We start from the raw sequence: 27,102 nt of genomic DNA on the forward strand, positions 1-27,102 counted from the left end.
AGATCCTCCCCCTCCCCACCCCAGTCCTCCTGTCCCTGGCGCATCGGATGGGCAGCAGGCAGGAAAGGGTGCCACCTGGGACACCTGAGAGACTGCTGGGCCCATTCAGGCACAGTCGCTCTAGAGAATGGCCGCCAAAGGGGGCCCAGATCATGAATTGGAAATTTCAGCACTGATATACCAGCTGGGGATCCACCTACACAGAGTTAGGGCCCAGAAGGCCAGAAAATTACACACCAGTTAAGTTGGAACGGGTGCAGTACACAGGATAGCGTTAGGAGCTAGGACACAAATCTATAGATACATGTTCACCTGTTCACAAACATTTCAACCTGCCTCAGTGCTCTGTCAGAAGGGTGAGGGATGGCTGGCTGCAGAGAGGACGCTGGTGGTGGAAGGGCGGTGGGGAGGGGCAGCCATTGAAGCCATGGACCAGGCCCCCAGGTCAGCCAGCGCTTACCAACCCATCCCCACCTCGGTGGGACCGTGTGATGGAATGGCCGGCTCACTTGCAGGGACACCCAAGTGGATGTTGGAAGGTGCTACACTGGGCAAGAGTCAGACTTTGTCACACAATGCGGAGCACCAGAGCGGGTCATCGCCATCTACCATCCTCCATCCCATGGACCAGGCCCACTGTTACTGCCAACCCAGGGTCCACACCGCATAGTGAGGCAGATAGGAATCACGGAAGGTGTAGTGGGTATGGGGAGGATGTTTGTGCCATCGACCAGGCAACCTAGTCAGCCACCCTTGACACCATTAGAGCGTCCCATGCCCGTCAGCCCTGGCCCACACGTTGTGCGGCTGTGCAGGCCCAGGCCCCATGCTCTGCACTTCCTGGCCCTCCACCGCATCCTCCTTGTTGGACGAGGCCTGGCGTTCATTCTGCTCCTCCATTATATCACCTGTCTGCTGCACAATGTTGTGGAGATTGCAGCAGGCCACCACAATGTAGGAGACTCTCCCAGCGCTATACTGAAGAGCCCCTCCATAGCGGCCCAGACACCTGAATCGCATCTTCAGGATGCCAAAGCACCACTCTATCACCGGCATGGGTGTCATTGTAGCAGGTCTCTGCGTCAATCAGTGGCTTCCGCATAGGCGCCATCAGCCATGACCGCAGCGGACCCCTGTTGCCCAGATGCCAATCCCTCACCAGGTGGGACGCTTCCAACGTGTTGGAACTGTCAAGTGCGCTAGGTTGAAGGGAACGTGCCCACTGCCCGGGTATGATGCGCATCCCTTGATCACACGCCAGTTGCACATTCATCGAGTGGAACCCCTTTCGGTTTGTGAAGACCAGCCAATCATGGGCTTGTGCTTCTAGGGGGATATGCATCCTGTTGATCACCCCTTGGACATGGGGCATCCTGCCAGTGGTGTGCATCATGGTTGGCTTGGTCCACATTAAAGCTGATGAATTGTGCTGACTGGGCATACAGGGCCTCTGTTAGGGCACCTTGTACCTGTGCATCAAAATCTGCAAGATCCCAGATAGATCCCCACTCAGGCTTGGAAAGACCCCGTGGCAAAGAAGTTCAGGGCACCCAGGAGCGGGTTTCCTCCCCCCATACCCCCACGGTTCTAGGTGGGGCATGATCCGGTACAGTCTCCTACTCAGCCAGAGTCTTCAGAATGTCCAGTCCAGCAGTTCCTCGAATGACTCGCGTGTGCAGGTACACATGAGGCCTAATGTAGCGCCACCTTCCCCCCACCTCTACCTTTTGGGTGGCCGGCTCTGCATCCTCACCGGCTGGCTCCTCTTCCTCTGAGCCAAGCTCTACTGCTGCAAAGCCCTACCCAAGCAGCTCCTGCTCGTGCAACCTCAATGCATCCCCTAGGGCTGCGGCGGCTAGGATGATGCAACCATTCCTGGTTGGATTCCGAAATCGGTTATCTGCAGAGAGTAAAATGCAGACATTTTCACAGGGTATGACCCCTGTGCCCAAATAAGCCCATTGGGCTACACGGTGGCCTACAATGCAGCCCTGCCCCCAGCTGTACCCCTGTGCACTTTGACCTTTGCACCGCACCCATAGCCCCATCGTTGGTCGGCACCGTGAGGGCCTCTGGTCCCTGTACACATCCTGCTGGCACCACCTACGCCCTCCTGTACGGGTTACCTTGGATGGGCCGCGTGATGCCCCTCCGACGGGTGGCACCGTGTTTTCGGTGGGTGGGGGTGTTTGGTGGAGTGAAGGGAGGGGTTGGTGGGGTGGAGCTTGGAGGTGGAGGGTTTGGGTCAGTGCACCCTATGGCCAGTGTCACTCAATGCAATCACAGGCCATGGTGGGTGATCAATGGGGTGCTCAGCTAGGTGGCTGCCTTGCCTGGGTTCCACGGTGACCGTAATGCCATCCCCCCCCCCCCCATGCCTTGGCAGCGGCAGTACTGGCAGCCCTCGGCCACGCCTCTGGGAACATGTCCTACATCCTCTCTCTCCCTCAGCATCCACTGCGCCTGTTTCCCGATTTTTAAAACTGTAAGTGAACCTTGCTGTCGGTAATTCCGGCTGTGCATCACGGGAGCCCCGGGGGAATACCAGGACGGGCCCCGTTAATGATGTGCCAATGCCGTTTGCTTCTACGTCGCACGTATAGTAATCGCGTTGCTGTCGAGGCACCGGGGCATGGCATTGCATTGGGCGCCCGGCACCTACTTCTGTTTTTGGCTGACGCCAAATTCTCTGCCCAATCGTGTTTCCCGATTCCAGCGTCAGCCGACTAAGAGTTCTGCCCAAATAGTTTGGATTGTTTGGCTACAAGTTGGGTGTCAACGCAGACCCGATATATGTAACATGAATGATTCTTAATGGCCAAGGTCGTGGGGGGGTGGGGGGGGGGGGGGGGGGGGGGGTGTCAACCTTTCTAAGCGATCAACAGTTACTCGAGTATGTGGGGTACAATCAGGGCTGTGACAGTTGAGAAATCCAAACTGGGGTTTTTTAAATGGGCTGTATGCAAATGAGAGCAAGGTTTGAAACATGCATGTGTTTAGAGACTTGACACAGCGTATCATTTATTTTCTAAATATAGAATAACTGTTGGATTGGTGCACACGTGCCAGGCACATATCAAAGAAGCTCGAGCTGTTGATGTGCATCGTCCAGGCCTCAGCATTTCTGTTACAGGCAGTATCTCCGCCTGCTACAGCTGTCAGTGTGACAGCTATTTTGGGGATTATCAGCTGTTCTTGCTGTGACTGCCTTTAAAAAGTAGAGCAACGGCTACATCATCTGATGGATATAATGGTGGCGAGATATGGGGCTATCGTCAGTCACCTGATGGATAGGGCCAATGGCAAAAGATATATTTAAATGTAATTACTGAACTCTGAAAATAACCGCCCTGTAAAGTTATGCATTACTTTTTATCAATTATTTCCCTATTTCTGACCAAGTGTAGTCATCCTTCAAGATATTTACAGTTTGTGTCATCTAACGAGTATGTTATTTTAAAAATACAGTCAGCCAGTCAATCATTCCGCTCTCAATTGCCTCCTTTAGTCACACCACTTCACTTCTGTCTCACGCTATTTTTTTGTCCCATCCTCCCCGCATCTTTGTTCATTTGTAACATCTCCCATCTCTCATTGACCTGATACACTGACCTGACCTCTTCCTCCTCTCCACAGATGTTGACTTGTCTCTGTTTTCCCTTTTAACAGAACATTGTACTGAAGTGAAATGCCTTGCTGGAACCCTAAGCCCACTAACTGGGCAGCACCTGACACTGTGGCAAAAATGAGCAGTTTGTTATTGTGTCTTCTGCCTGCTGTCACTCTTCAGTGATGACGTGGAGTGAAGTGAGGCTGACCGAGCTAGGGCACGTAATGGACCATCTGTCCAATACAGATTAGGGGCTGAGTCACAAAGGCTCCAGGTTCAAATCCCTCTCCAAGGCTGGCACTCCAGTGCTGCACTGGAGGACTGCTGCACTGCCAGAGATGTCATCTTGTGGATGAGAGGCACCATCTGCCTTCTCGGGTGAATGTCAGATATCCCGTGGCACTATTCCGAATAAGAACAGGGGGGTTGACCCTCGTCTCCTGGTTATCCCTCCATCAACAACACAATAAATAGATAACCTGGTCATTATCACGTTGCTACTTATGGGGATTTGTTGTGCTTGGCTGCTGTGTTTCCTACATTACAACAGTGACCACACTTAAGATGTCCTTCAGTGGCTGTAAAATTGCTTTGTGGTCGTGAAAAGTAGAAATGCAAGTCTTCCTGTTTTCTTTTAAAATGACACCACATTACATTGTAAGAACATTCTAGAACTATTAACTGAATGTCTAACCTTTGAGAAGTTATTATTGGTTTCTGCAGTCAAAAACATTTGATGTTGTTCGTGTATGATATTAGGTGATCATAGCCTAAGCCAAGATTGGACAATGCATTGTCTGTGCAGAAATGGGCCAGCAATAGGTGCAATGGAACATTTTTTAAAAAAATTTAACATTGTCGTGACTTGTTGATTTTTTTTTCCGCCCAGGATTGTTTGCTCTTCACCATTCGCAATAGTCTCTTACTTCCTCTTGTGGTATGTACCAGATGGAAATATGTCCGATATTGGGAAACTGCTTTGGTACTTGGTCTTCTACTGTTTGTTCCAAACCCTGCAAACTGTAAGTATTTATCAAGGGAGGTTGTCTTTGTTGCATTTGGTGATTCCATCGGTGGCACATAGAATTCCATTCTAACTCTCTTCCCGCACCCGAGGTGCACTACGCTAAGGCAGACTTTGATCCATTTCCATAGCTAGTTTGGAACAGGTCGCTAGTCTGTCACCAGAGGCTTATTCCTTGAGGGACGCCACGCCACATCAAGCGTGGCCGACCAAGAGTGTCTCCCGCTCTTACCATCAGCCACTGGCGTGTCTGGTAGGATTTGCAGGTTGACACTAAACCTGTTTGGCCGCATTATGAACGTATCGTCCTTGACCGTCAAGACCCCGAGATGGGACTCGAGACTGGAGTTTCTGGCCCAGAGGCAGGGACGCTACTGCACCACAAGTCCTCCAGGCACACAAGATAGAAAACACAATTTTGTTTTAATTATTTCCAGGGTTCTTCTGCTACCAGGGCTGGAAATGATTTATTTTTAATTTCATTTAATTTAATTTAAAAATACCCTGCTAAAAGTATCTCTACTTTCATCCAAAGCAGTAAAGGTTTTTCAGGACATTTTGGGGGCTATATTTACTTTGTAGGGTTTGGATTGGCTTCGATTTTTAGGCGTATAAAATTTGGCTTGTCAGAATGTAAAATTGTTCAGGTCCAATACAGCATTCAGCAGAGTTATTCCATAACCGATGCCAGAAGGACTAACCTGGTTTACAGAGTGGACTCACCGTGAAACCACTGTAACACAATTTATATCCATGTATATTTGCATGTTCCTTTTTACTCGCTTGCCTTGGCTGATTGGATGTTAACTTTGGATTGGCGCGTTGTGATTTTTGGGGAAATGACACTTCCCGGTGGAAATCCATAGAACTCAGTACTTCTCATATCTGAATAATGTTTCCAGTTATTCCGGTGTCCTTAAGTTGCAAAGTCCAAGGTACATTTTGGCAATGGTGGTGAGGCTTTGTTGGTCTGTTTTCCAACAATGAATCCATTTACACAGGCTGCCTGTGCAGCTTTGACTTGCGTAACGCCTGGCGGTGATGTAAGAATAATGGGAACATCTTTGCTAAACGCAAATTTTGTGCCTGTCTCGGTACTTGTTTTCCCATCTCTTCTTAAATGGAGAATAGATTCTCCATTCAGGATCTGACATTTAATGATAGCTGGGACTAGATGAGCTGCCTGCAATTTTCATCATACCAATCCCTCTATTCTATTCTGCTGAACCCAGTGTATAAATACACTTTGTGTTATTCATGTACATGGGCTGCCACCCCAATTAGAAAGGGCCATGGAGTGCAGTATCCGGCATGCAGAATTTCTTGGCACTTCGTTATGAGGGATGAAACAACAATGTAAAGTTACTGGACCAGTAAAACAGATGCACAGTCAGATGCATAGCCTGGAGCCACCAGTTCATAAATTCGAATCCCACTAACGCAGCTGAAGGAATTAAAATTCAGTTCATTAATAAATCTGGGATAAAATGCTCATCTCATTGATAATGATCATCAGTCATTGTTACCGCGGTTGTTTTGTTAATAGAGTTGAGATGTTTATATTTTGTAAAAATTTCAATAAAAATTATTTTTAAAAAAAAATAATGATCATCAGTCATAAAAATCCCTCAAGTTCACCAATGTCCTTCAGGAGTGGAAATCTGCCATCCTTACCTGGTTTGGCCTACATGTGACTCCAGGCCCACAGTAATGTGGCTGACCTCTTTCAGGATAGGAAATTTGCCATCCTTAAGGGTGGCACCGTAGCACAGTGGTTAGCACTGTTGCTTTGCAGCTCCACGGTCCCAGGTTCGATTTCCTGGCAGATGTGTCTCATGTAAAAGGGCTCCAGCGCGCCATATTTCCGTTCCGGGTATGCAGGGGCAGGATGGAGTGGAGCCTGCTACCTCCAGAGGAAGTTCATAGGCAGCCACATAGGAGGTGAGAGTGCTGAGGCAAGTTGTTTAGAAGGTCCTGCTCTATTCTGAGACCTCACCCCATCATGTAAAAGATCATTAGGACACCCAGCCCTCCCTCCCTCCCTCTCATTCCCCTGGCCAGTGACATATTCCCATCTCCAAAGCGACCAACATGCCCCTCCATATCCCTGTAGCACCAATAAGGGCATCACTTGCACATCCTGGGGTCCCAACCACCATTTTTAAAGGCCTTCAGAGCTGTGTCGACTCCGGCCCATAATATTTTGGCAATACGCTAGATTAATGTTACCTCGAGTGTTTTCACTTTAATAATCCTGTATTTGAATCTTTAATTGTTGTTGTATTCTTTGCTATGGTTCTTAAATTACTGAAGATAACCTTTTGTTCTCTCCCCCCCCCCCCCCCCCCCCCCCCCCTTGTGTTGTAGCTACGGTAGTGTGAATTCAAACCTAAATTTTTTTTTTTTAATGGCTCAAAAATAAAACTTTCCATTTTTTTTCTTAGTGCTTCCATGTACCTTACTCTGCACTTACAATGTTCATAAGTACAGACCAAAAGGAAAGAGATTCTGCAACAGCTTATCGTGAGTAAGCCTTTCCTTTTTAAATAGTTGTTTTTTAAACAATGAGTTTAGCTTTGTCAAACAGGAGGCTGATTAATTGTTTCAGTAAAACAGATGCTCCAATGTTCACTAACTAATTATTATTTTAAATAAAATTTGACTGGTTGCCAGGATTGTATTTTCTTTGATTGTTAATGAAGAGGATGGAACACTATAGTTAAAATAACCAAGTGCGCAGGCATTTTTCCAGGTGTGTTCTGGTTTTTATGAACGACCGTGTTTTAAATATCAAGATTGTTCCTTTAGTTCTCAGTTGGTTTGAATTCTGCCATTTCATCTGCGTAAATAGTATATGCTGAGCGTGGAGCTGATCTAACATTTACTCGGCTTGATATTTCCTGGAGTTTTTAATGCCTGACTTGATATTTTCTGAAGTTTTTAATGCCTTTTGTATTCCAAAGCTGAGTGTCCACTATGCTAAAACATAATTCTGGGTGAAAAAGAAAATTGGGAATATCTGCGATGCAAGCAGTAATTTCTGATGACTAATAGATTGGATTGGATTTTGTTTATTGTCACATGTACCGAAGTACAGTGAAAAGTATTTTTCTGCGAGCAGCTCAAAAAATCATTAAGTACATGAAAAGAAAAGAAAATTAATAAAAAGATGCACAACAAGATGTGCTTGTTAGGGGGATTGGCCATGATAAATTGCCCTTAGTGTCCAAAATTGCCCTTAGTGTTGGGTGGGGTTACTGGGTTATGGGGATAGGGTGGAGTTGTTGACCTTGGGTAGGGTGCTCTTTCCAAGAGCCGGTGCAGACTCGATGGGCTGAATGGCCTCCTTCTGCACTGTAAATTCTATGATCTATAATAGGGCAACACAAGGTACACAATTTAATTACATAAACACCGACATTGGGTGAAGCATTCAGGGGTGTAGTGTTAATCAGGTCAGTCCATAAGAGGGTCATTTAGGAGTCTGGTAACAGCGGGGAAGAAGCTGTTTTTGAGTCTATTCGTGCGTGTTCTCAGATTTTTGTATCTCCTGCCCGATGGAAGAAGTTGGAAGAGTGAGTAAGCCGGGTGGGAGAGGTCTTTGATTATGCTGCCCACTTTCCCCAGGCAGCGGGAAGTGTAGATGGAGTCAATGGATGGGACGCAGGTTTGTGTGATGGACTGGGCTGTGTTCACGACTCTGAGGTTTCTTGCGGTCTTGGGCCGAGCAGTTGCCATACCAGGCTGTGATGCAGCCCGATAGGATGCTTTCTATGGTGCATCTGTAAAAGTTGGTAAGAGTTGATGTGGATATGCCGAATTTCCTTAGTTTCCTGAGGAAGTATAGGCGCTGTTGTGCTTTCTTGGTGGTAGCGTTGACGTGGTGGAACAGGATTGATCTTTGCAGATGTTAACCCCTAGGAATTTGAAACTGCTCACCATCTCCACCTCGGCCCCGTTGATGCAGACAGGGTTGTGACAGTATTTTGCTTCCTGAAGTATTTGATTTGTTGTCAAGTGTAACGAGGTACAGTGAAAAGTATTGTTCTGCATACAGTCCAGACAGATCGTTCCATACGTGAAAAACATAGTATATACTTAAATGCACAATGAAAATACATAGACACGGCCGTCGGGTGCAGCATACGATGTGTGAAGAGATTAGTTCAGTCCATAAGAGGGTCATTTAGGAGTCTGGTAACAGTGGGGAAGAAGCTGTTTTTGAATCTGTTAGTGTATGTTCTCAGACTTTTTTAACTCCTGCCCAATGGAAGAGGGAATAACCTGGGTGGAAGGGGCCTTTGATTATGCTGCTTGCTTTTCCAAGGCAGTGGAAGGTGTAGACAGAGTCAAGGGATGGGAAGCGGGTTCGCGTGACAGACTGGGCTGTGTTCACGACTCTCTGAAGTTTCTTGCGGTCTTGGGCCGAGCAATTGCCATACCAGGCTGTGATGCAGCCAGATAGGATGCTTTCTGTAGTGCATCTGTAAAAATTGGTAAGTGTAAATCGGGACATGCCAAATTTCCTTAGTTTCCTGAGGACGTATAGGTGTTGATGTGCTTTCTTGGTCATAGTATCGATGTAAGTAGACCAGGACAGTTTACACCTAGGACTTTGAAGCTGTCAACCATCTCTACCTTGGCATCATTGATGCAGACAGGGATGTGTACTGTATTTTGCTTCCTGAAATCAATGACGAGCTCCTTAGTATTGCTGATGTTGAGGGAGAGATTGTTGTCATTACACCATGCCTCCAGGTTCTCTGTCTCCCTCCTGTACTCTGACTCTTCGTTATTCGAGATCCTTAGGGCAGCACGGCGGCACAGTAGGTTAGCCCTGATGCCTCACGGCACCCAAGTCCCAGGTTCGATCCCGGCTCTGGGTCACTTTCCATGTGAAGTTTGCACATTCTCCCCGTGTTTGCCTGGGTTTCGTCCCCACAACCCAAAGATGTGCAGAGTAGATGGAGTGGCCACGCTAAATTGCCCCTTAATTGGAAAAAGTTAATTGGGTACTCTAAATTTCTTTATTTTTTAAATCGTTGTTCGAGAACCGAACATGCGGTCATAGCATCAGCAAACTTGTACATGGAGTTGGAGCCACATTTTGCCACACCATCGTGTGTGTAAGGAAGTATAGTAGGGGCTAAGTACTTGGAATTCTCCAGACTGACATTAATCCCCAGGTACCTACAAGTAGCTCTTTAGCCACATGCTACATGATCTTGAGGGTACTGTGTTACGTTTCTCCGTGTTTCTCAAGTGTTATGTTTCTCCGTTTCTAGGTGTCTGAAGATGGGTTCCTGTAGAGTTTTTTATTTTATATATAAATTTAGAGTATCCAATTATTTGTTTTCTAATTAAGGGGCAATTTAGCATGGCCAAGCCATCTAACTTGTGGCCGGGATCAAACCTAGGTCCTCAACGCTATGAGACAACAGTGCTAACTACTACACCACCATGCCACCCTCAACTTCCTGTAGAATTGATGGCATTTCCATTTTCTTTTGCAGGTATGACTGTGGAGGTGCTGGGGACGGTATTGGGAACAGCAATACAAGGCCAGATCGTAGGTGGGGCTGATGCTCCATGCATTCATGACAGTGGCATTAATGCCTCAATATCCACAATTGATGTCAACACTACACAGTACAATCCCAACACATCAATCAGCCAGCTGGTACGTATTCATGTCTCCAGGTTTTAAAGGTAGAAATAGCAAGATCCAATTGCATGGCCGAAAGAATTAGTGAGAAGGTTTGGTAACAGTGTGCTATAGCACAGGCAGGGTAAATTAGCAATCTTATAGTTAAGATCCTGGGAAATAGTGGTCATAATACAGTTGAATTCCTTGTTAAGTTTGGAAACAAAGTACACCAATCACAAGCAAAAATCTTAAATTTAAGCAAACAAAACCTATCATGTACGCATGAGGGGAGAGCTGACCACGGTTGATTGGCTAAACAGACTAAAAGACAGGGTGGGAACTAAACAGTGGAAACAATTCAAAATGTTCAATAAAAATGTGAGAAAAATCCCTCCATGATTTACTTAAGGAGATTAAGGGTGGTATTAGATTTTGAAAAAAGAGACTTTGAATGCTTTGAAAAAACCAACCAAAGGTTGATAAAAATAGGAATGAAAAATAGAATTTGAGAGTTAACTAGCCAGGAATATAAAAACGGATTGCAAGAACTTTTATAGGTATATAAAAAGGAAAAGAGTAGCCAAAGTAAACATTAGTTCCTTAGAAACAGGGACAAGGGGGATTATCATGGGGAATGAAGAGATGGCAGAGACATTGAACAAATATTTTGTCTCTAATTTTGCAGTAAAAGTTACAAGTCGTATACCAGAAGGAAACCTATGGGCACATGAGAGTGAGGAAATTATGGTAATTAATAGCAGCAGACAAACAGTATTGGAGAAACTCGAAGGATTCAAATCCGACAAATCCCTCAGCACCCGATGGCCTACATCTTAGAGTTCCAAAAGAGGTAGCTGCAGAGAGAAATTAACAAAATTCCCTAGATTCTGAAACAGTCCCAACAGATTGGAAGTTAGCAAATGTAACACTGCTATTCCAGAAAGGAGGAAGAGAGAAAACCGGAACTACGGACCAGTTAGTCTGACATCAGTCACGAGAAAACGTGGGATCTATTACTAAGGAAGTCTTAACACTCCACCGAGAAATGCATAGCATGGTCAGAAGAAGTCAACAACATAGTTTTGTGAAAGGAAAAGGCATTCAATAAGGTGCCACACAAAATATTAATAAACTAGATAAGGGATAATGGAGTTGGGGTGATATATTAACTTGGACAGAGGATTGGTTTGCGGACAGAAGTTAGAGAGTAGAGATTAATGGAATATTTTCAAGTCTGCAGACTATGACTAATGGAGTGGCGCAAGAATCTGTGCTGCGGCCTCAGTTATTTACAATCCATATTGATGAACAAGATGAAGAAACAGTAACATCGGATATGCTGACAATACAAAAATAGGTGGGAATCTGAGCTGTGAGGAGTACAGACAAGAGGCTGCAAAGCGGTATAGATAAATGGGTAGGCAACGAGGTGGCAGATGGAGTAAAACGTGGGGAAATGTAATTTCATTCACTTTGAGCGTAAGAATAGAAAAGCAGAATATTTTTTAAAAGGTGTGAAACTTCTAAATGTTGACGTTCAGGGAGACTTGGGTGTACTTATACAAGGAACACAAAACGTGAGCATGCAAGTACAGCAAGAAATGAAGACAGCCAATGGCATTTGAGCCTGGATTACAACAGGATTTGGAGTACAAGAGTAATCAGTTCAAAGGGGTTTTGGTGAGACCACACCTAAAATACAGTGAACTCCATATTTAAGGAAGGATTTACTTGCAGAGGAGGTGTACAATGAAGGTTCACGAGATTGGTCTCTGAGTTGAAAGGGTTGGGCTGCGATAGGATATTGACTAAATCAGCAAAGGAAGGGGTCATTGACAGTGCTATCAAATGGCACTTCATCAGAAATAACCTGCTCAACGGCACTCCATTTGGGTTCTGCCAGAGCCTCTTAGCCCCTGACCTCATTACGGCCTTAATCCAAACATGGACAAAAGAGCTGAAGTCCAAATGTGAGGTGAAAGTGACCCTTAACATTAAGGCAGCATTTGACTGAGCATGGCAAAGAGCCCGAGCGAAATTGGAGCCAATGGGAATCGGGGGGGAACTCTCCATTGGTTGGAGTCATACCTGGCACAAAAGAAGATAGTTGTGATTATTGGAGGTCAATCCTCCCAGTCTCAGGGCATCTCTGCAGAAGTTCCCCAGGGTAGTGTCCTAGGCCCAAACATAATTATAATAATCGCTTATTGTCACAAGTAGGCGTCAATGAAGTTACTGTGAAAAGCCCCTAGTCGCCACATTCTGGTGCCTGTTCGAGGAGGCCGGGACGGGAATTGAACCCGCGCTGCGACATTGTTCTGCATTATAAGCCAGCTGTTTAGCCCACTGCTATACCAGCCCCTTCAGCATCTCAACTGCTTCATCACTGACCTTCCATCATGAGGTCAGGTGTGAGGATGTTTGCTGATATTGCACAATGTTCAGCACTATTTGCAACTCCTCAGATACTGAAACAGTCCATGTCCAAATGGACAACATTCAGACTTGGGCTGATGAGTGGCAAGTAACATTCATGCCACACGTGCCAGGCAATGACCATCTTCAACAAGAAAGAATCCAACCATCTTTCCCATGACATTCAAGTAATGGCATTACCATAGCTAAATGTTCCATTATCAACATCCTGTGGGTTACCATTGACCAGAAACTGAGTATGGTGCATGCAAGTCTTGGAATGGTTGAAGGCCAGTCACTGAATATTGGATTTACAAATGTATAAAATAGGAATTTATTATTTGTAAGTATTTATTACTTTTCTGGATAAACCACAGATGACCAGTGCTTTCTGTTTTCTTTGTACAGAAAGGTGCATACATGATGGCAGCTGGAGTTATTGGTGGAGTGTATATTTTGTGCACCATAATTTTGTTTGCTGGAGTCCAGGAAACACAGGGTAAATAATGTCCATTTTCAAATACATAAGCCAGTGAAGCTATATTCAAAAATATCCTCGTTTACGCATTTATGTTCCTCGCGGAAACTTTGCTGCTTTCAATAGCAGCGAGCACTTTATATTCCCAATTTATGAATAAAACTCACCTGTCACTGTGACTGTTTTAGAAATGGTTATTAGTGAATAGTTTGCAAGTTATCTGATGTTTCCTTGTTTAAACAAAGCTTCCAGGAATAGTTCAGTGAGACCGATATTGTATCATTTTCACAAAGGATGTGCTTCCACATTTTTTCTTCTGTCTTTCTTTCTTCTCCCTTTCTTACACCTTGTATTTTTTCTTCCTTTTGCTCCTCCCACCACCCCTCCAAATGTGACCAGCCTTCCTGAGACATTGAACATTGCACAGAAACGGTCCTGCAGCAATGTCAGCAAAACACATCAACACAAAATCCCTCGAGGTGCTTCACCAAACCACCCAGAAGTGCCAGGAGTTTTGATGATTTAGAGGAATTGACTGGTAGCGTCGCCACAGACACAGATTTTAAAAGAGGCTTTTTCAAAACGGGGTGCATGGCAGCTAATTGGAGGGCTTTAGGTTGCCAATTTGGGCAGAGTGCCGAAACAGGGGTGGAGCAGAAGGGGCAGAGGCAATGAAATAATGGCCAGAGTTGGAAAGCAGATGAACATAGGGATGGACGAGGACACAGTCGTGCTTCAGAAGGGTTTATAAATGAGGACAAGAATTTTGAATTCCTGCATTGTGGCCAGGAAACCATATCAGTCAGCTCTCCGTGACTGTCTCTTGTTCTGTACCGGGCGTCTCTTGTTAGTTTTGAACTATGTTTACTTTAAGAAGTAAAATGTTCTAATGATGTCCAGAGATGGTAATAAGTTAATAATAAGGCATAAATATATCTGGATGTAGATTATTTGAGTACAGACGGTTTCGTTTTTCGGCTTTACCTTGTGCTGAAATGATCCCCAAGTTCAACAATTTTAGACTGTGATCTTTTTTTATTAGACGGTGATCTTTCTTTTTTATAAGTCCCATATGTTTTTGTCTCGATGCAAAAAAAACTCCACACAGGCACACTCCCTGCAGATTCTGCCAGACCTGCTGAGTTTTTCCAGCATGAAAAATAGTGAGAAAAGACAAACAGGCTGAAGGTGTCTGGTGCAACCTTGTGTATCATCCACTCATCTTTAGCACAGTCACCTCCTGCGGTCAATTCACTTTGATTCCATCTTTGTGCCTAAGTCAGTATTAGAGTAGGTGGGCTTTCTTTGTGTGCGATCAGGTTTCCAAACCAGCAAGGAAACTATTACGGGCCCTGCCTGTCTGTCTTCTAATTTACTCTTACACAGCTGCTTTCCTCCTAATTCTAGGACAAGAGGTAATAGTTTTAGGATAAGGGGTAGCAGATTTAAAACAAGAGTCGACGAGAAATTACTTCTCTCAAAGGGTGGGGAATCTGTGGAATTCAATACCCCAGAGTGCGGTGGATTCCCTGACAGTAAATTTAAGGAGGAGAGAGACAGATTTTTAATTATTTATGGGTTGAAGGGTCAGAGAGAAAAGACCGGAAAGTGAGGCCGAGATGCGATTAGCCATGATCGTATTGAATGGTGGAGCAGGCTCGAGGGGCTGAATTGTTCACACCTCCTAGTTTTTATGTTCCTTAGGTGGCATAAATAGGATTAAAGAGAGTGTAAATAATATCCGAGGCATTGGGAACGAAAGGTTGCATGCTAGCACCCATATTGTGATGTAGGTTTGTCTCCGGCAACTTGAGCAATGAATGAATTTGTTTCCGTAATGCATTCAGTTCAAAAAGATAAATTATTATAATTGCCACCTCCAAAATTGTTCTGGTTTTATTCTGCTAACAAATCAAATGTGTATTTAATTGAGTATTTATTCAATCTAATGAATAAAGGTCCAGTCAAGTACTTGGTTAACCAACAGCCTGCTCTGCTGTGTACAAGATACTATTATTTTGGTCTAAAATATTAATGCGATTCATGGCTGATCTTGCCTGGGCTCCCAGGGCCACACTTAGCAGCTAGTGGAATACATCCACTTCCCTGACAGGTATGTGATTATAAAAATATGAGTACAAAATAGCACCGTTGTCATGAGAACGTGTTTGACTAACTTTGAGGAGGGTGGAAGGTGTGGCAGCCAGGACGAGAAACACAACCATGCAGTTAACTTAGCAACATGACACTGCTTGCAAGCGATTTGATGCATTTCCACATAATGTTCATTATTGCTTGGTGATTGATCAACTGATCTGAAATGGTTGCTGTTCCTGAAACACAATATCATACTTGGTCAATCTCACTATCATCCTAACAAGGGGCAGCTGAACTAAGGATTCTGCAAGGGATTGGGAACAATGCAAGAAGACTTAACAGCTTCCTGATACTAATAGCCATTTAATATTAAAGATTCCTGCGATAAAGATCAGTGCAGAACAACAGGACTTCATATTTTATCTTCAAAATGCCAGACCCCCTCTGCAGAGCTTTAATTCTCTTCTGTGCCTTCAATAGAATGCTATTAATATTGTCGAACTGGAGAAATGGATTTCCGGACCTAGTGCAGTAATTTCTAAGGAAGGGTAATATTAAATACAAGTCCAAGTGAGTTGTATTGGGATAGAAACTACAGTCCGAGCTGTTCATACGAATGTTTTGCACACCTGCTGACACGTTTTGTGAGTTTAACACCTGCTTTAAAATAGCACTGTATTATGTATCATCACCATAAGGATGTTACTGTACAACTGGTTTTATCTTCTTTTTGGTTATATGCTTTTACTCTTGTCCCCAGAACCAAGCAACAGAAAGGCACAGAAAGCATACTCCTTTTGGAAAGGATTGAAACTCGTAATGAGCCATGGGCCTTATGTAAAGTTGATCATTGGCTTCCTGTTTACATCATTGGCTTTTATGGTAAGACATAGGGGGCGGCATTCTCTCAGCCCACGCCCGTTCGGAGAATCGCTGGGCCGGGCGCGATTTGCGCAACACCGCGCCGGTCTGGTGATTCTCTGGTGACCAGAGAATCAGCGCCATGGGCGCCACACGGCCCCCCGGTGATTCTCCACCCAGGATGAGCCGAGTGGCCGCCAAAAAAGCCCGAGTCCCGCCGGCGCCGTTCACATCTGGGGATTACCCAGCGGGACCTCGGCGTCCATCCTGCAGGGGCAGCCTGGTGGGGACGGGAGTCCAAGCTGGGGGGGGGGGGCCTCCACCGTGGCCTGGCCCACGATCGGGGCCTGCCGATCAGTGGGCCGGCCTCTCCTGGTGGGGGCTTCTTTTACTCCGCGCCGGCCCCTGTAGCCCTACGCCATGTTGCGTTGGGGCCGGCGCGGCGAAGGAAGCTACCGTGCATTTGCGCCGATTGCAGCGTGCATGCACAGACCCGCGGCGCCCACTTGCCACCAGTATCGGCAGCTGGAGCGGCATGGGTCGCTCCAGTGCCGTGCTGGCCCCCTGTAGAGCAGAGGATCGCTACATTTAGCAGTCCAATGACTCCGTCGTTAAACTCTGCAGTTTTTACAACGGCGTCAACACACTGCTGTCAGAAAGTAGAATCCCGCCAAATATCTCTGAACAGAATGTCCAGAAACTATTATTATGATCCTTGACCAGACCCCAACAGTTGCTAGGATACCAGACAGAAACCCCAATATTTTATTTAATTTGTAAGACTGTGAGAGGTTACTTCGCTCCAGGAGTGATTCCCCACACAAATAGGGATATGTTGTATTCAAACAAACTTTATTATTAACACAGTACTAAACTAACTTTAACATCATACAAGAAATAGCTTGCAAATACCAGTTAAATAATGTTTAATAATATAATGAAACACTTTAACTCCTAACTACCAACTGCTATCTTTTTATCTACAATCAGTAAAACCCATCTCTGTTGAAAACCTACTTTTAAATACAGTTAGCAAACACAGGAATATTTACTGTACAGAGATATCATAGAATCCCTACAGTGCAGAAGGAGGCTGTTTGGCCCATCGAGTCTGTACTGACCCTTTAAAAGAGTAAGCCTACCTGACCCACTCCCCTGTCTTAATCCCTGCATCCCCATAACCGCACCTAACCTTTGAACACTGAGGGACAATTTAGCATAGCACACTTTTGGACTAAGTGGAAACCAGAGCACCCTGAGGAAACCAGGGGAAGGGGGGGAAATGTGCAAACTCCACACAGACAGTCACCCAAGGTTGGAATTGTACCCAGATCCCTGGCACTAAAGCAGCAGTGCCAACCACTGTGCCACTCTGTCGTAGATGAACTGTTTGAGAAAGATTGTGTCAGGCTACTATTTAACTTCCCAGCATTTGGCAAAATGCCCTGTTCTGTTCACAGCAAGATCTAAACTTAAAACTCAACACCTGACTGCTTCAGCCCCTGCCTTCTCCCATTAACTACATCATCTCCATCCTAGTAACTGGGTTATGACCATCTTACTAAGGCTAACCGCAACTCTTCAATTATCTAAACCCCAGGGAATTTCTTTCTATAAACAAAATTCCATTGGCCCTATTTAGATCAATGCTATACATGGTTGGAATGAATGATGATCTTTTACGATGCTTGAATTCCCCTTTCTGTAGCCCCAGTGTTTGCCTGTCTTTTAAACCAAGATTTTTTAAAACATCACTGCAGCAGTCACATACACACACTAACGCAAGCTTTTTACCATTGCTACAACAAATAAATATAATACAATATATATCTGAAATTCCTACATTCATCACACAATCTCACATTATTCTTGTTGAATGTAATTTACTTGTTCAACAGTCTCAATCTTTGTTGAGGCACTTAAGTGAAGTATAGGAGGATTGCTGGGTCAGTAATTGTGATACAGAAATGGCAGGTGAAGACTCAACTTTGTCCAACAGAATGTAGATAATGCAAAGGCCAGAATTCTCCGACCATTCACACCAGCAGGATTCGCTGGTCCTGTTGGCAGTGCATCCACTCCCATGGATTGCCCAGCAGCATAGAGTGGCTTCAATGGGAATTCCCATTGATAGCAGCAGCGAGCAAAGAACCCTGCCACCAGCGAATGGTGTGCTGCCTCCTGCCGTTGCCAAACACGCAGCTGGGTGGCCAGGCAATTGCGCCCAAAGAGTCTGCTCCCATCTGTTACAATGACCAGGAAATGGGATGGAAAGGGTATGACATTTCTGTTAAAGAGCCAAAAAGCAAAACTCAAGACTTTCCAGCATTCAGATGGAAGAAATTGCGGCTGATCCAAGGAGAGGAAGCCTGGTGGTGCAGTGACAATGAAGGGTTTGAAAAAAAGGAAGAAGAGGCAGGATTGGGCCTCATCAGTATTTTGTGCAAGAAGACCTGTGATGATATCGCCAAGGGGCAACATATAGATGAGGCAAGACCAAGGATGAGCCAATGGAGGATTTCTGAACTGTCAGTATAGAAAGACGAGCTACTTTTTTTTTCTTCGTTACACGGGATGTGGGTGTGGCCAGGCCAGCATTTATTGCCCATCCCTAATTGCCCTTGAGAAGGTAATGGGGAGTTGCTGTCTTGATTTGTTGCAATCCATGTGGTGTACGTTCACGGCACAGTGTTGTTAGGGAGGGAATTGTCAGGGATGCTGTAGCTCCAATTGGATTAGTAAATGAGGCTGGACGATGGAGGAGAATTGTTAATCAAAGACAAGGTGGGAACATAAGAACAGGAGGAAGCCATTCAGCCTCTTCAGTCAGATCATAGCTGATCTACAAACTAACTCCATGGACAGACCTTTCCCTTGTTTTGCAGGCTGCACGGCTGGCTTTTACACCACATTATGCAGCGCTGTGCAAACGAAGGAGGCATGGTTCCCTCTGCCTGGCTCCCATTTTTAAAAATCTGGTGTAAATCCCAATGTGGGGTGGAGCGATTTGGCGGGAAGCCCTTTAATAACATTATAATTGATTTAAATGAGGTTCCTAACCTTTCTGGATGGCAACCTCGTTACACCACAAGGGAGAGGGGAGGGTGGGGGCAGTCTGAAAATGAGACAGTGCTGGCATGATTCTTAGTTTTCTGACTCTTGCAGGATTTTGCACCCACGACGAATGCGGGTACAAAATCCTGGTTAATATGTGTTTGGTCAAGTTAAAGACAGCAAAATGGTCAAAGAAGGTTAGGAGGGTTAAAAAACTTTCAATTCCTGGTCAACATGAGAAAATTAAAGTTAGAGAAGATGCTCAATCGAGATTGTTTTCAATAATCACAGGCCCTACTGGGCAGCTTCAAATGAAGGGATAAAGCACCATGGTCACATTCATAGCAAATGTCAATTTGACTTTAGTTAGGATTGTTTCAATGCTGTGGGAGGGGTGGGAAAATGATTTTAGCAATTTGAACAGGGACCTGAGGAGTGCGCATGGATCTGGGCAATGGTGACCTGCTCAAGGACCTTGGAGAGAAGAGGGAAGCTGGAGATGGCAGTATTTTGAGCACTGTCTTACTTTTCTTAGAATATTGGGCATGAGAATAAATTAAGCATTCACCACAAATAATCCCAGTCTTTACTATGCTAATGCTCCTGTGCTAGTGGCATTTTTAGGTATTCACATTTTATTAATCAATGGCTGCTGTATATCTTAATGTATAAGAAGTTGCTGACCAGCAAGATCTGCAGAAAAAAACATTACATTAGTTACAGGTGAATCTCTATAAAGATATTTACTAGGTGGGGATTTGTTTAAAATTTGCCCCTCAAATTATTTCCAAGTTTCAAAATGAGGAAGTGGGAGGAGAAAGACTGAAAGGAAGTTGCATAACTTTACATTTACACGTTATTTATAATATAAATTTATGCAGCTATACACCTGAGTCTCCCATAAAGAAATGTACTGCTTGAGAGTCATGGGCTCAGGTACTTGTCATTCTGTATTATACGTTCATGTATTTCAAATTATTCTGAAACATATGACCTCTTCTTTCAGCTGCTGGAAGGGAATTATGCCTTGTACTGCTCCTACACACTGGGTTTCCCCAATGACTTCCAGAATATACTGCTGGTCATCATGGTAAGAATGTAAGCTGCATTTGTGCACATTGGCAGCAACTTTAAATTCACTTTGTGCTGTGTTGAGTTTGCTTTTGCAATGCGTGAACGTTAGTTCTGCGCAACAGATGGGGAGACCCTTGCAGCTTGGGCCTGCCTCCTCATCATTCCTCAGAATCCCTTTTATTGAGAAATAAGAGTCGAATAAGTGAAGTGGCTGGCAAAACAAATGGGGGGGGAAATGGTAATTAGATGAACCACGGCTTCAGTTTTAAAGGCCCGAAGATCGTGGGAAAAGCTGAAGGAGGTAAAGAATTCCAAAGCTTCCAAAGTTGTAGGGAAAGAAGAAACTAGAGAAAGGAACTTTAGAGATGTGATCAGGAAGAAGAGGGTGTATTGGAATATTTCAAGTAAAATAAAGGAAAATATTCAAAGAAGCCCTCGCCACAGAAACATGAATAAAATAAAGAAATACAGAGCAGATCAGTCAGTGACTAAAAGAAAAAACATTGTGTTTTGGATACAATCCCTTTTTAAGAATTTAGTTACAATCGATAATCATAAATGTTATTGTTGGCAGCAAAAGAAGAATTATCTAACAGTTGTATGTAGACATTGTCCAGGAGTGTAGGAGAGGTTCTGGAAGGGAACAGTTCTGAAGTTGTTGATGTACTTTGGCACGAAAGAGAAAACTGCTCCTGGTGTGCAGCTTCAGCCATGAAGTTGCCAAACTCGAGCTTAAAATGTCTGTGCAACAATCCTGGGATCAAAGACCTTTTTGCGCATGGAGCACATTGGTCTCCAGTTTCTTACGCCACTGTCAGTTTTCGTTGAGATAATAAGGGTTCGATATGAGGGCGAAAAAGTGCCTTTTTGTTTTGTGAAAGCTGCAGCTATTGACATGGAAAGATTGGAAATGTGTAGAGGCAGAGTATGGGCACCACTGACATTAGGGGGATGAGGGTGCTGCCTGATACTGCTGTTAGACCATAGGAGAGGAGCAGAATTAAGCCATTCGGCCCATCAAATCTGCTCCGCCATTCAGTCATGGCTGATATGTTTCTCATCCCCATTCTCCTGCCTTCTCCCCATAACCCTTGATCCCCTTATTAATCAAGAACCTATCTATCTCTGTCTTAAAGACACTCGGTGATTTTACCTCCACAGTCTTCTGCGGCAACGAGATCCACAGATTCACCACCCTCTGGCTGAAGAAATTCCTCCTCATCTCTGTTTTAAAGTATCGTCCCTTCAGTCTGAGGCTGTGCCGTCTGCTTCTAGTTTTTCCTACAAGTGGAAATGTCTTCATGCCCACTCTATCCAGGCCTTGCAGTATCCTGTAAGTTTCAATAAGATCCCTACTCATCCTTCTAAACTCAAACGAGTACAGACCCAAAATCCTGAATTGCTCCTCATAAGACAAGCTCTTCATTCCAGGAATCATTCTTGTGAACCTCCTCTGGACCCTTTCCAAGGCCAGCACATCCTCCTTTAGATATGGGGCCCAAAACTGCTCACAATCCTCCAAATGGGGCCTGAGCAGTGCCTTATACAGCCTCAGAAATACATCCCTGGTCTTGTATTCTAGCCCTCTCGACATGAGTGGTAACCGGGCTGTACGGTAGCACAGTGGTTAGCACTGTTGTTTCACAACTCCAGGGTCTCAGGTTCGATTCCCGGCTTGGGTCACTGTCTGTGTGGAGTCTGCACGATCTCCCTGTGTCTGTGTGGGTTTCCTCCGGGTGCTCTGGTTTCTTCCCACAAGTCCTGAAAGAAGTGCTGTTAGGTAATTTGGACATTCTGAATTCTCTCTCTGTGTACCCAAGCAGGCACTGGAATGTGGTGACTAGGGGCTTTTATAGAACAGTACAGCACAGAACAGGCCCTTCAGCCCTCAATGTTGTGCCGAGCAATGATCACCCTACTTAAACCCACGTAACCCGTATACCCGTAACCCAACAATCCCCCCATTAACCTTACACTACGGGCAATTTAGCATGGCCAATCCACCTAACCCACACATCTTTGGACTGTGGGAGGAAACCGGAGCACCCGGAGGAAACCCACGCACACACGGGGAGGATGTGCAGACTCCACACAGACAGTGACCCAGCCGGGAATCGAACCTGGGACCCTGGAGCTGTGAAGCATTGATGCTAACCACCATGCTACCGTGAGGCCCCTAGTTTCACAGTAACTTCATTGCAGTGTTAATGTAAGCCTACTTGTGACAATAAAGAACTTAGAATATACATGCATACAGAACATAGAACATACAGTGCAGAAGGAGGCCATTCGGCCCATCGAGTCTGCACCAACTTATCTAAGCCTTCATTTCCACCCATCCCTGAAACCCAATAGCCTCTCCTAACCCTTTTGGTCACTAAGGGCTATTTATCAGGGCCAATCCACCTAACCTGCACGTCTTTGGACTGTGGGAGGAAACCCACGCACCCACGGGGAGAACATGACTCCGCACAGACAGTGACCCAGTGGGGAATCGAACCTGGGACCCTGATGCTGTGAAGCCACAGTGCTATCCATTTGCGCTACCGTGCTGCCCGTAATAAAGATTATTATAAAACACTGCATTTGCCTTCCTAACTGCCAAATGAACCTGCACGTTAACTAAGAGAATCTTGAACGAGGACTCCTAAGTCCCTTTGTGCTTCTGATTTCCTAAGCCCTTTTCTATCTAGAAAACAGTCTGTGCCTCCATTCTTCTTACCAAAGTGCATAACCTCACACTTTTTCACATTGTATTCCATCTGCCACTTCTCTCCTAGCCCAAGTTCATCTGCAGCTCCCCTGCTTCCTCAATACTACCTGTTCCTCTGCATAACTTTGTATCATCTGGTAGTGGAAGCCACAGTCCCATGCTAGGAGGCAGTGGGCACCAGTTAGGGAGATGATAAAGTTTCAAATAGTATGTGGGTCTTGAGTGATTTCACCAGAACACCATCCAGGAAAACCGAGCCTGCTTTGCTAATCCTTATGCTGTTAATCAGAATTGCTTCCTAGTACGCTGGGGTATTTCTATAGCTAGATAGAGAATATATTGCTCCACAAAAGGTGGATATAAAGTTGAACGCAGGAATGCAGCTTTATCCAGTGGTTTGAGAAAAATGCAGCTGCTGGCTGAATACCAGCATTATCGACACAGCAAAGAAGTTGCACAGAACTGTAGAGCATTGCTTCATTCACTTTTCTTTGTCTCAAAGTCCTTGCATTTCTAAAATTTCTAAAGCTGCTTAAGTAACTTTAGATTATAACAGACAACTTTGCATGACAAATGTCATTCCTTTCAATTGTAGCTAGAAGCATTTGTACTGGGAAGATAGTGAAATGTGAATAGAGTGTAAGTGTCCTTGAGCTGAACAGTAATGTCATTGTTCTGCTGTTTCCCAGGCATCGCAATATGGAGAAGTGCATGTGTATTCTTTTATACAAACTTCACTTGGTGATAGACACTTTCTTCAGTAAAAATAAAAGTTTCCAAAGTGGCTGGTGGAATTCAAAATTGACTAAAGGTCCCCAGCAATCATTCAGACTCTGGGAAAGGGACAGGGGCGGCATGCTGCTAAAGTGCACAAACACTTGCGCAGCAGCTCCTTGGAACAGAGTTGGAGACCTTTACGTTTTAGTACTTCAATATTCTGAACTTCGTTATCGCTTCTCAACATTCAGTTTTATAATGGACATGTCACTCACGGGGTTTTTGGAAAGCAAACTATTTCTCAAGGAGCCTTCTTGCCAGGAAAGTGCATTTGGTTAAATTTACATTTGTAACTTTCAGCCTTGTTTTGTGCGATTATAGATGTTCTGGAGAGTGGGGGAGGTTGTGCCTCCCTTTGAATTACTTCCAGCTAAAGGCATTGCACTGAAACTGAAACTAAAGGGTGGGGTGCAGACAGAACTCCATTCTCAGAGGTGGGATATGGACTTTAGTCATGGGAAGAAAGCAAAATGTCATTGAAGCAATTCTACTGAGGTCTAGCCTTTCAAATGATCACCAACAGTAAAAAAATATTTTACTTATAAAAACTATGTTGAACTTTAGTGGGCAGTTACATGTTATACATGGATTTACAGCAATTTTGGAGAAGTAAAATCTGCACATCTTAGAAGCATTGAATTCCCTCCGTGCATTTGGCCTATCGAATCTGCACCAACCCTCGAATGAGCGCCCTACCACGTCCTATCCCCGTAACCCCACTTGACCTTTGGATACTCTGGGACAATTGGCATGGCCAGTCCACTTAACCTGCACATCTTTGGACTGTGAAACCTGAACACCCAGAGAGAACCCACGCCGACACAGGGAAAAAGTGAAAACTCCACATAGACAGTCAGCCGAGGTCAGAATTGAACCCAGTTCCCAGGTGCTGTGAGACAGCAGTGCTAACCACTGTGCCAGCCACAGTCCAAAGAAATGCACCTATTCTGGAGGTTAATTAAATCTAGTCTGGATGTACTCTAGCGCAGTGCATCTCAAACTATCTGATGTGGCGGACCGGCAGTTTATTTTTTCAATGTGCCAGGGACCGGTGAGCGAAAAAAGCCAATCCAGGATTACTATCTCTTTCTTTTCTGGAAACACTCCAAGTACCGGCAGACGATGGCTCGCATATCGGCACCGGTACGCGTACCACACTTTGAGAAGCACTGCTCTAGCGTACATCCGTACTTATACACACAGGCGACACACGCACACAAATGCATGCATACATTGGTGCACGCAAATGCATGCACCTGCCCACACACAAAATTGCACATGTTCATCTGCACACACACATGCAGGTCCATGAACACAAATGCATGTACATACGCAAATGCTTGTGTGCACATGCCACAATCAAATGCACATGTGCACACAAATGCACACACATGTGCCTGGATTCACGACCATGCCAGGATGCACACATGTGCCCATGTCCACGCACAATTGCCCACCCACACATGGATGCACAGGCACACACATATGGGTGTGTACTAATGCATGCGTTCACATAAACATGCTCTTACAGATCCACGTGTGCACATGTGCTCCCATGGATCTATGCGACTGCACAGACACATGCATGTGTGTGCCATGGAAGGAAGGGTAGCTGGGTGGCTGGTTGATGCAGATCAATGCAAACAGCGCAGGTCCAATTCCTGTACAGGATAACTTTATTCATGAACAGGCGTGCCTGCAAACACACAAATGAGCGTATACATGCACGCATACGTGCACCCAAATGTGGAGGCAGTGGCATTGTGATATTGTCGGTGGGCTAGCAAATAGAGAATCGGGTGATGCTCTGGGCTCCAGGGTTCGAACCCCCCACAACCCAAAAGATGTGCGCAGGGTAGGTGGATTGGCCGCGCTAAATTGCCCCTTAATTGGAAAAGATTATTGGGTAAAAAATGAATGCACGTGGGTACATGCATGTGCATATGAATACGCACACACACCTGCACACGGTTACACATGTGCGGCCATACACACGGATGCACGCACCCACCCTCTCTCTCATTGCCTACCAAGTCGGTGTACATTGTGCTTCATGTGTCAGACCCTATTAGGAATCATTTTCTCTTTATGGTTTGCCAGACTGAAGAGTAGGACTTTTCATTGGCTGATGAACAATAAGGAATCATTGCCATGGAATGTGTCCTGCAACCTTACTGGAGAATGACCTTCAATATAGCCAGAGTTGGAATTTTATGTTTATTAAAACTGTTACTTTTCACTCAGTTGTAGTTTTATCAAAATTAAAAATGTTTCAGTGAGCAGCATGCCATCCATTCGGAGAATATCACTCCAATTTTGATGTGACTGTAAGCCTGGTAATGTCAACACATTTGGACCTGGGCTCATTGTACACTGTTTTACACTATGACTTTTATGAATAAACAGATATTTTCCAACAAGCATGATCTTATCCCATATGGGCCTCTTAAAATGTCAGCATTATTTTATAATTTAATGTGTGGTAAGCTGTAATAAAGACAAAACACCACCAGAATCGAGTTATCATTGTGGATATTGAACACAGCATATCCAATCCAGATACGTAATGGGAAATTTCTTCACTGTTTTTCAGCTTTCAGCGACGTTGACAATCCCGCTTTGGCAATGGTTTTTGACCAGATTTGGCAAGAAATCAGCGGTGTATGTTGGCATTTCGGTACGTTTAGCTGCACTGCTCAAAAATGTGAAACATGCTTGTAAGATATTGGGCTGGATTTTACTGTTCCCCGGTGATAGGTTGGCACGTAGGGTGGACCCATAGAATGCCATGGATACTGTGCCCACCACAGTTTGCTCCCACCCTGGGTCAAAGTTATACCAGTCAGGCACCCTGTGGGCCAATTGAGGCCCCGTAAGTGGCCAAATAATGGTCAGTACGTCCACCTGCACATTCCAGGCTGGAAGTGGTCGAGGGGCTGGTAGCGTCTAGGGCCCAGGATCAAAACAGGTCAACGTGACTCCTTTCATATCCAGCAAGCTGCCGCAGGAGCCTGTTTGGTGTTTTCTCTATTAAGGAGCTGTGTTTATTTGTGCTGCATTACTGGGGAGAGCGCCCCTGCAAATTTGCGGATACAATATCAATCGCCATCTGTGGCCTTATCATTTGCGACTGGAGAGACATCGTGAATTAAAACTGAAGATGCAATCCAAAACCTGGTTATTAGGTTGTAAATTAAAACGGAATCATGTTAGGATTGATGATTCCCCACACGGTCCTGTTCATTTGTCAGTCACTCTCATCAGAAACATGTCCAGATGGTGCTTTTTTAGTAGAACTTTCTCAAAAGGCTTTGTCAAAATGTGTGGATTTACAGCATTATTTATGAATTTT

General features: G+C 44.9%; 1 protein-coding gene across 2 annotated transcripts in view; it reads left to right on the top strand.

Annotated features, from left to right (window-relative positions):
• Positions 1-27,102, top strand: part of mfsd2ab (major facilitator superfamily domain containing 2ab) — a 77,565-nt gene that overhangs the window by 34,772 nt on the left and 15,691 nt on the right. For both annotated transcript variants that reach the window (XM_038797301.1, XM_038797310.1), the window contains 7 exons: positions 4,500-4,632; positions 7,079-7,157; positions 10,148-10,314; positions 13,105-13,195; positions 16,032-16,153; positions 20,193-20,276; positions 26,344-26,427. In XM_038797301.1, the coding sequence (XP_038653229.1) occupies positions 4,500-4,632; positions 7,079-7,157; positions 10,148-10,314; positions 13,105-13,195; positions 16,032-16,153; positions 20,193-20,276; positions 26,344-26,427 (760 nt within the window). The remainder of the gene's footprint in view (positions 1-4,499; positions 4,633-7,078; positions 7,158-10,147; positions 10,315-13,104; positions 13,196-16,031; positions 16,154-20,192; positions 20,277-26,343; positions 26,428-27,102) is intronic.

This window comes from Scyliorhinus canicula, chromosome 1, assembly GCF_902713615.1.
Source record: "Scyliorhinus canicula chromosome 1, sScyCan1.1, whole genome shotgun sequence".
Classification (NCBI taxonomy): Eukaryota; Metazoa; Chordata; class Chondrichthyes; order Carcharhiniformes; family Scyliorhinidae; genus Scyliorhinus; species Scyliorhinus canicula.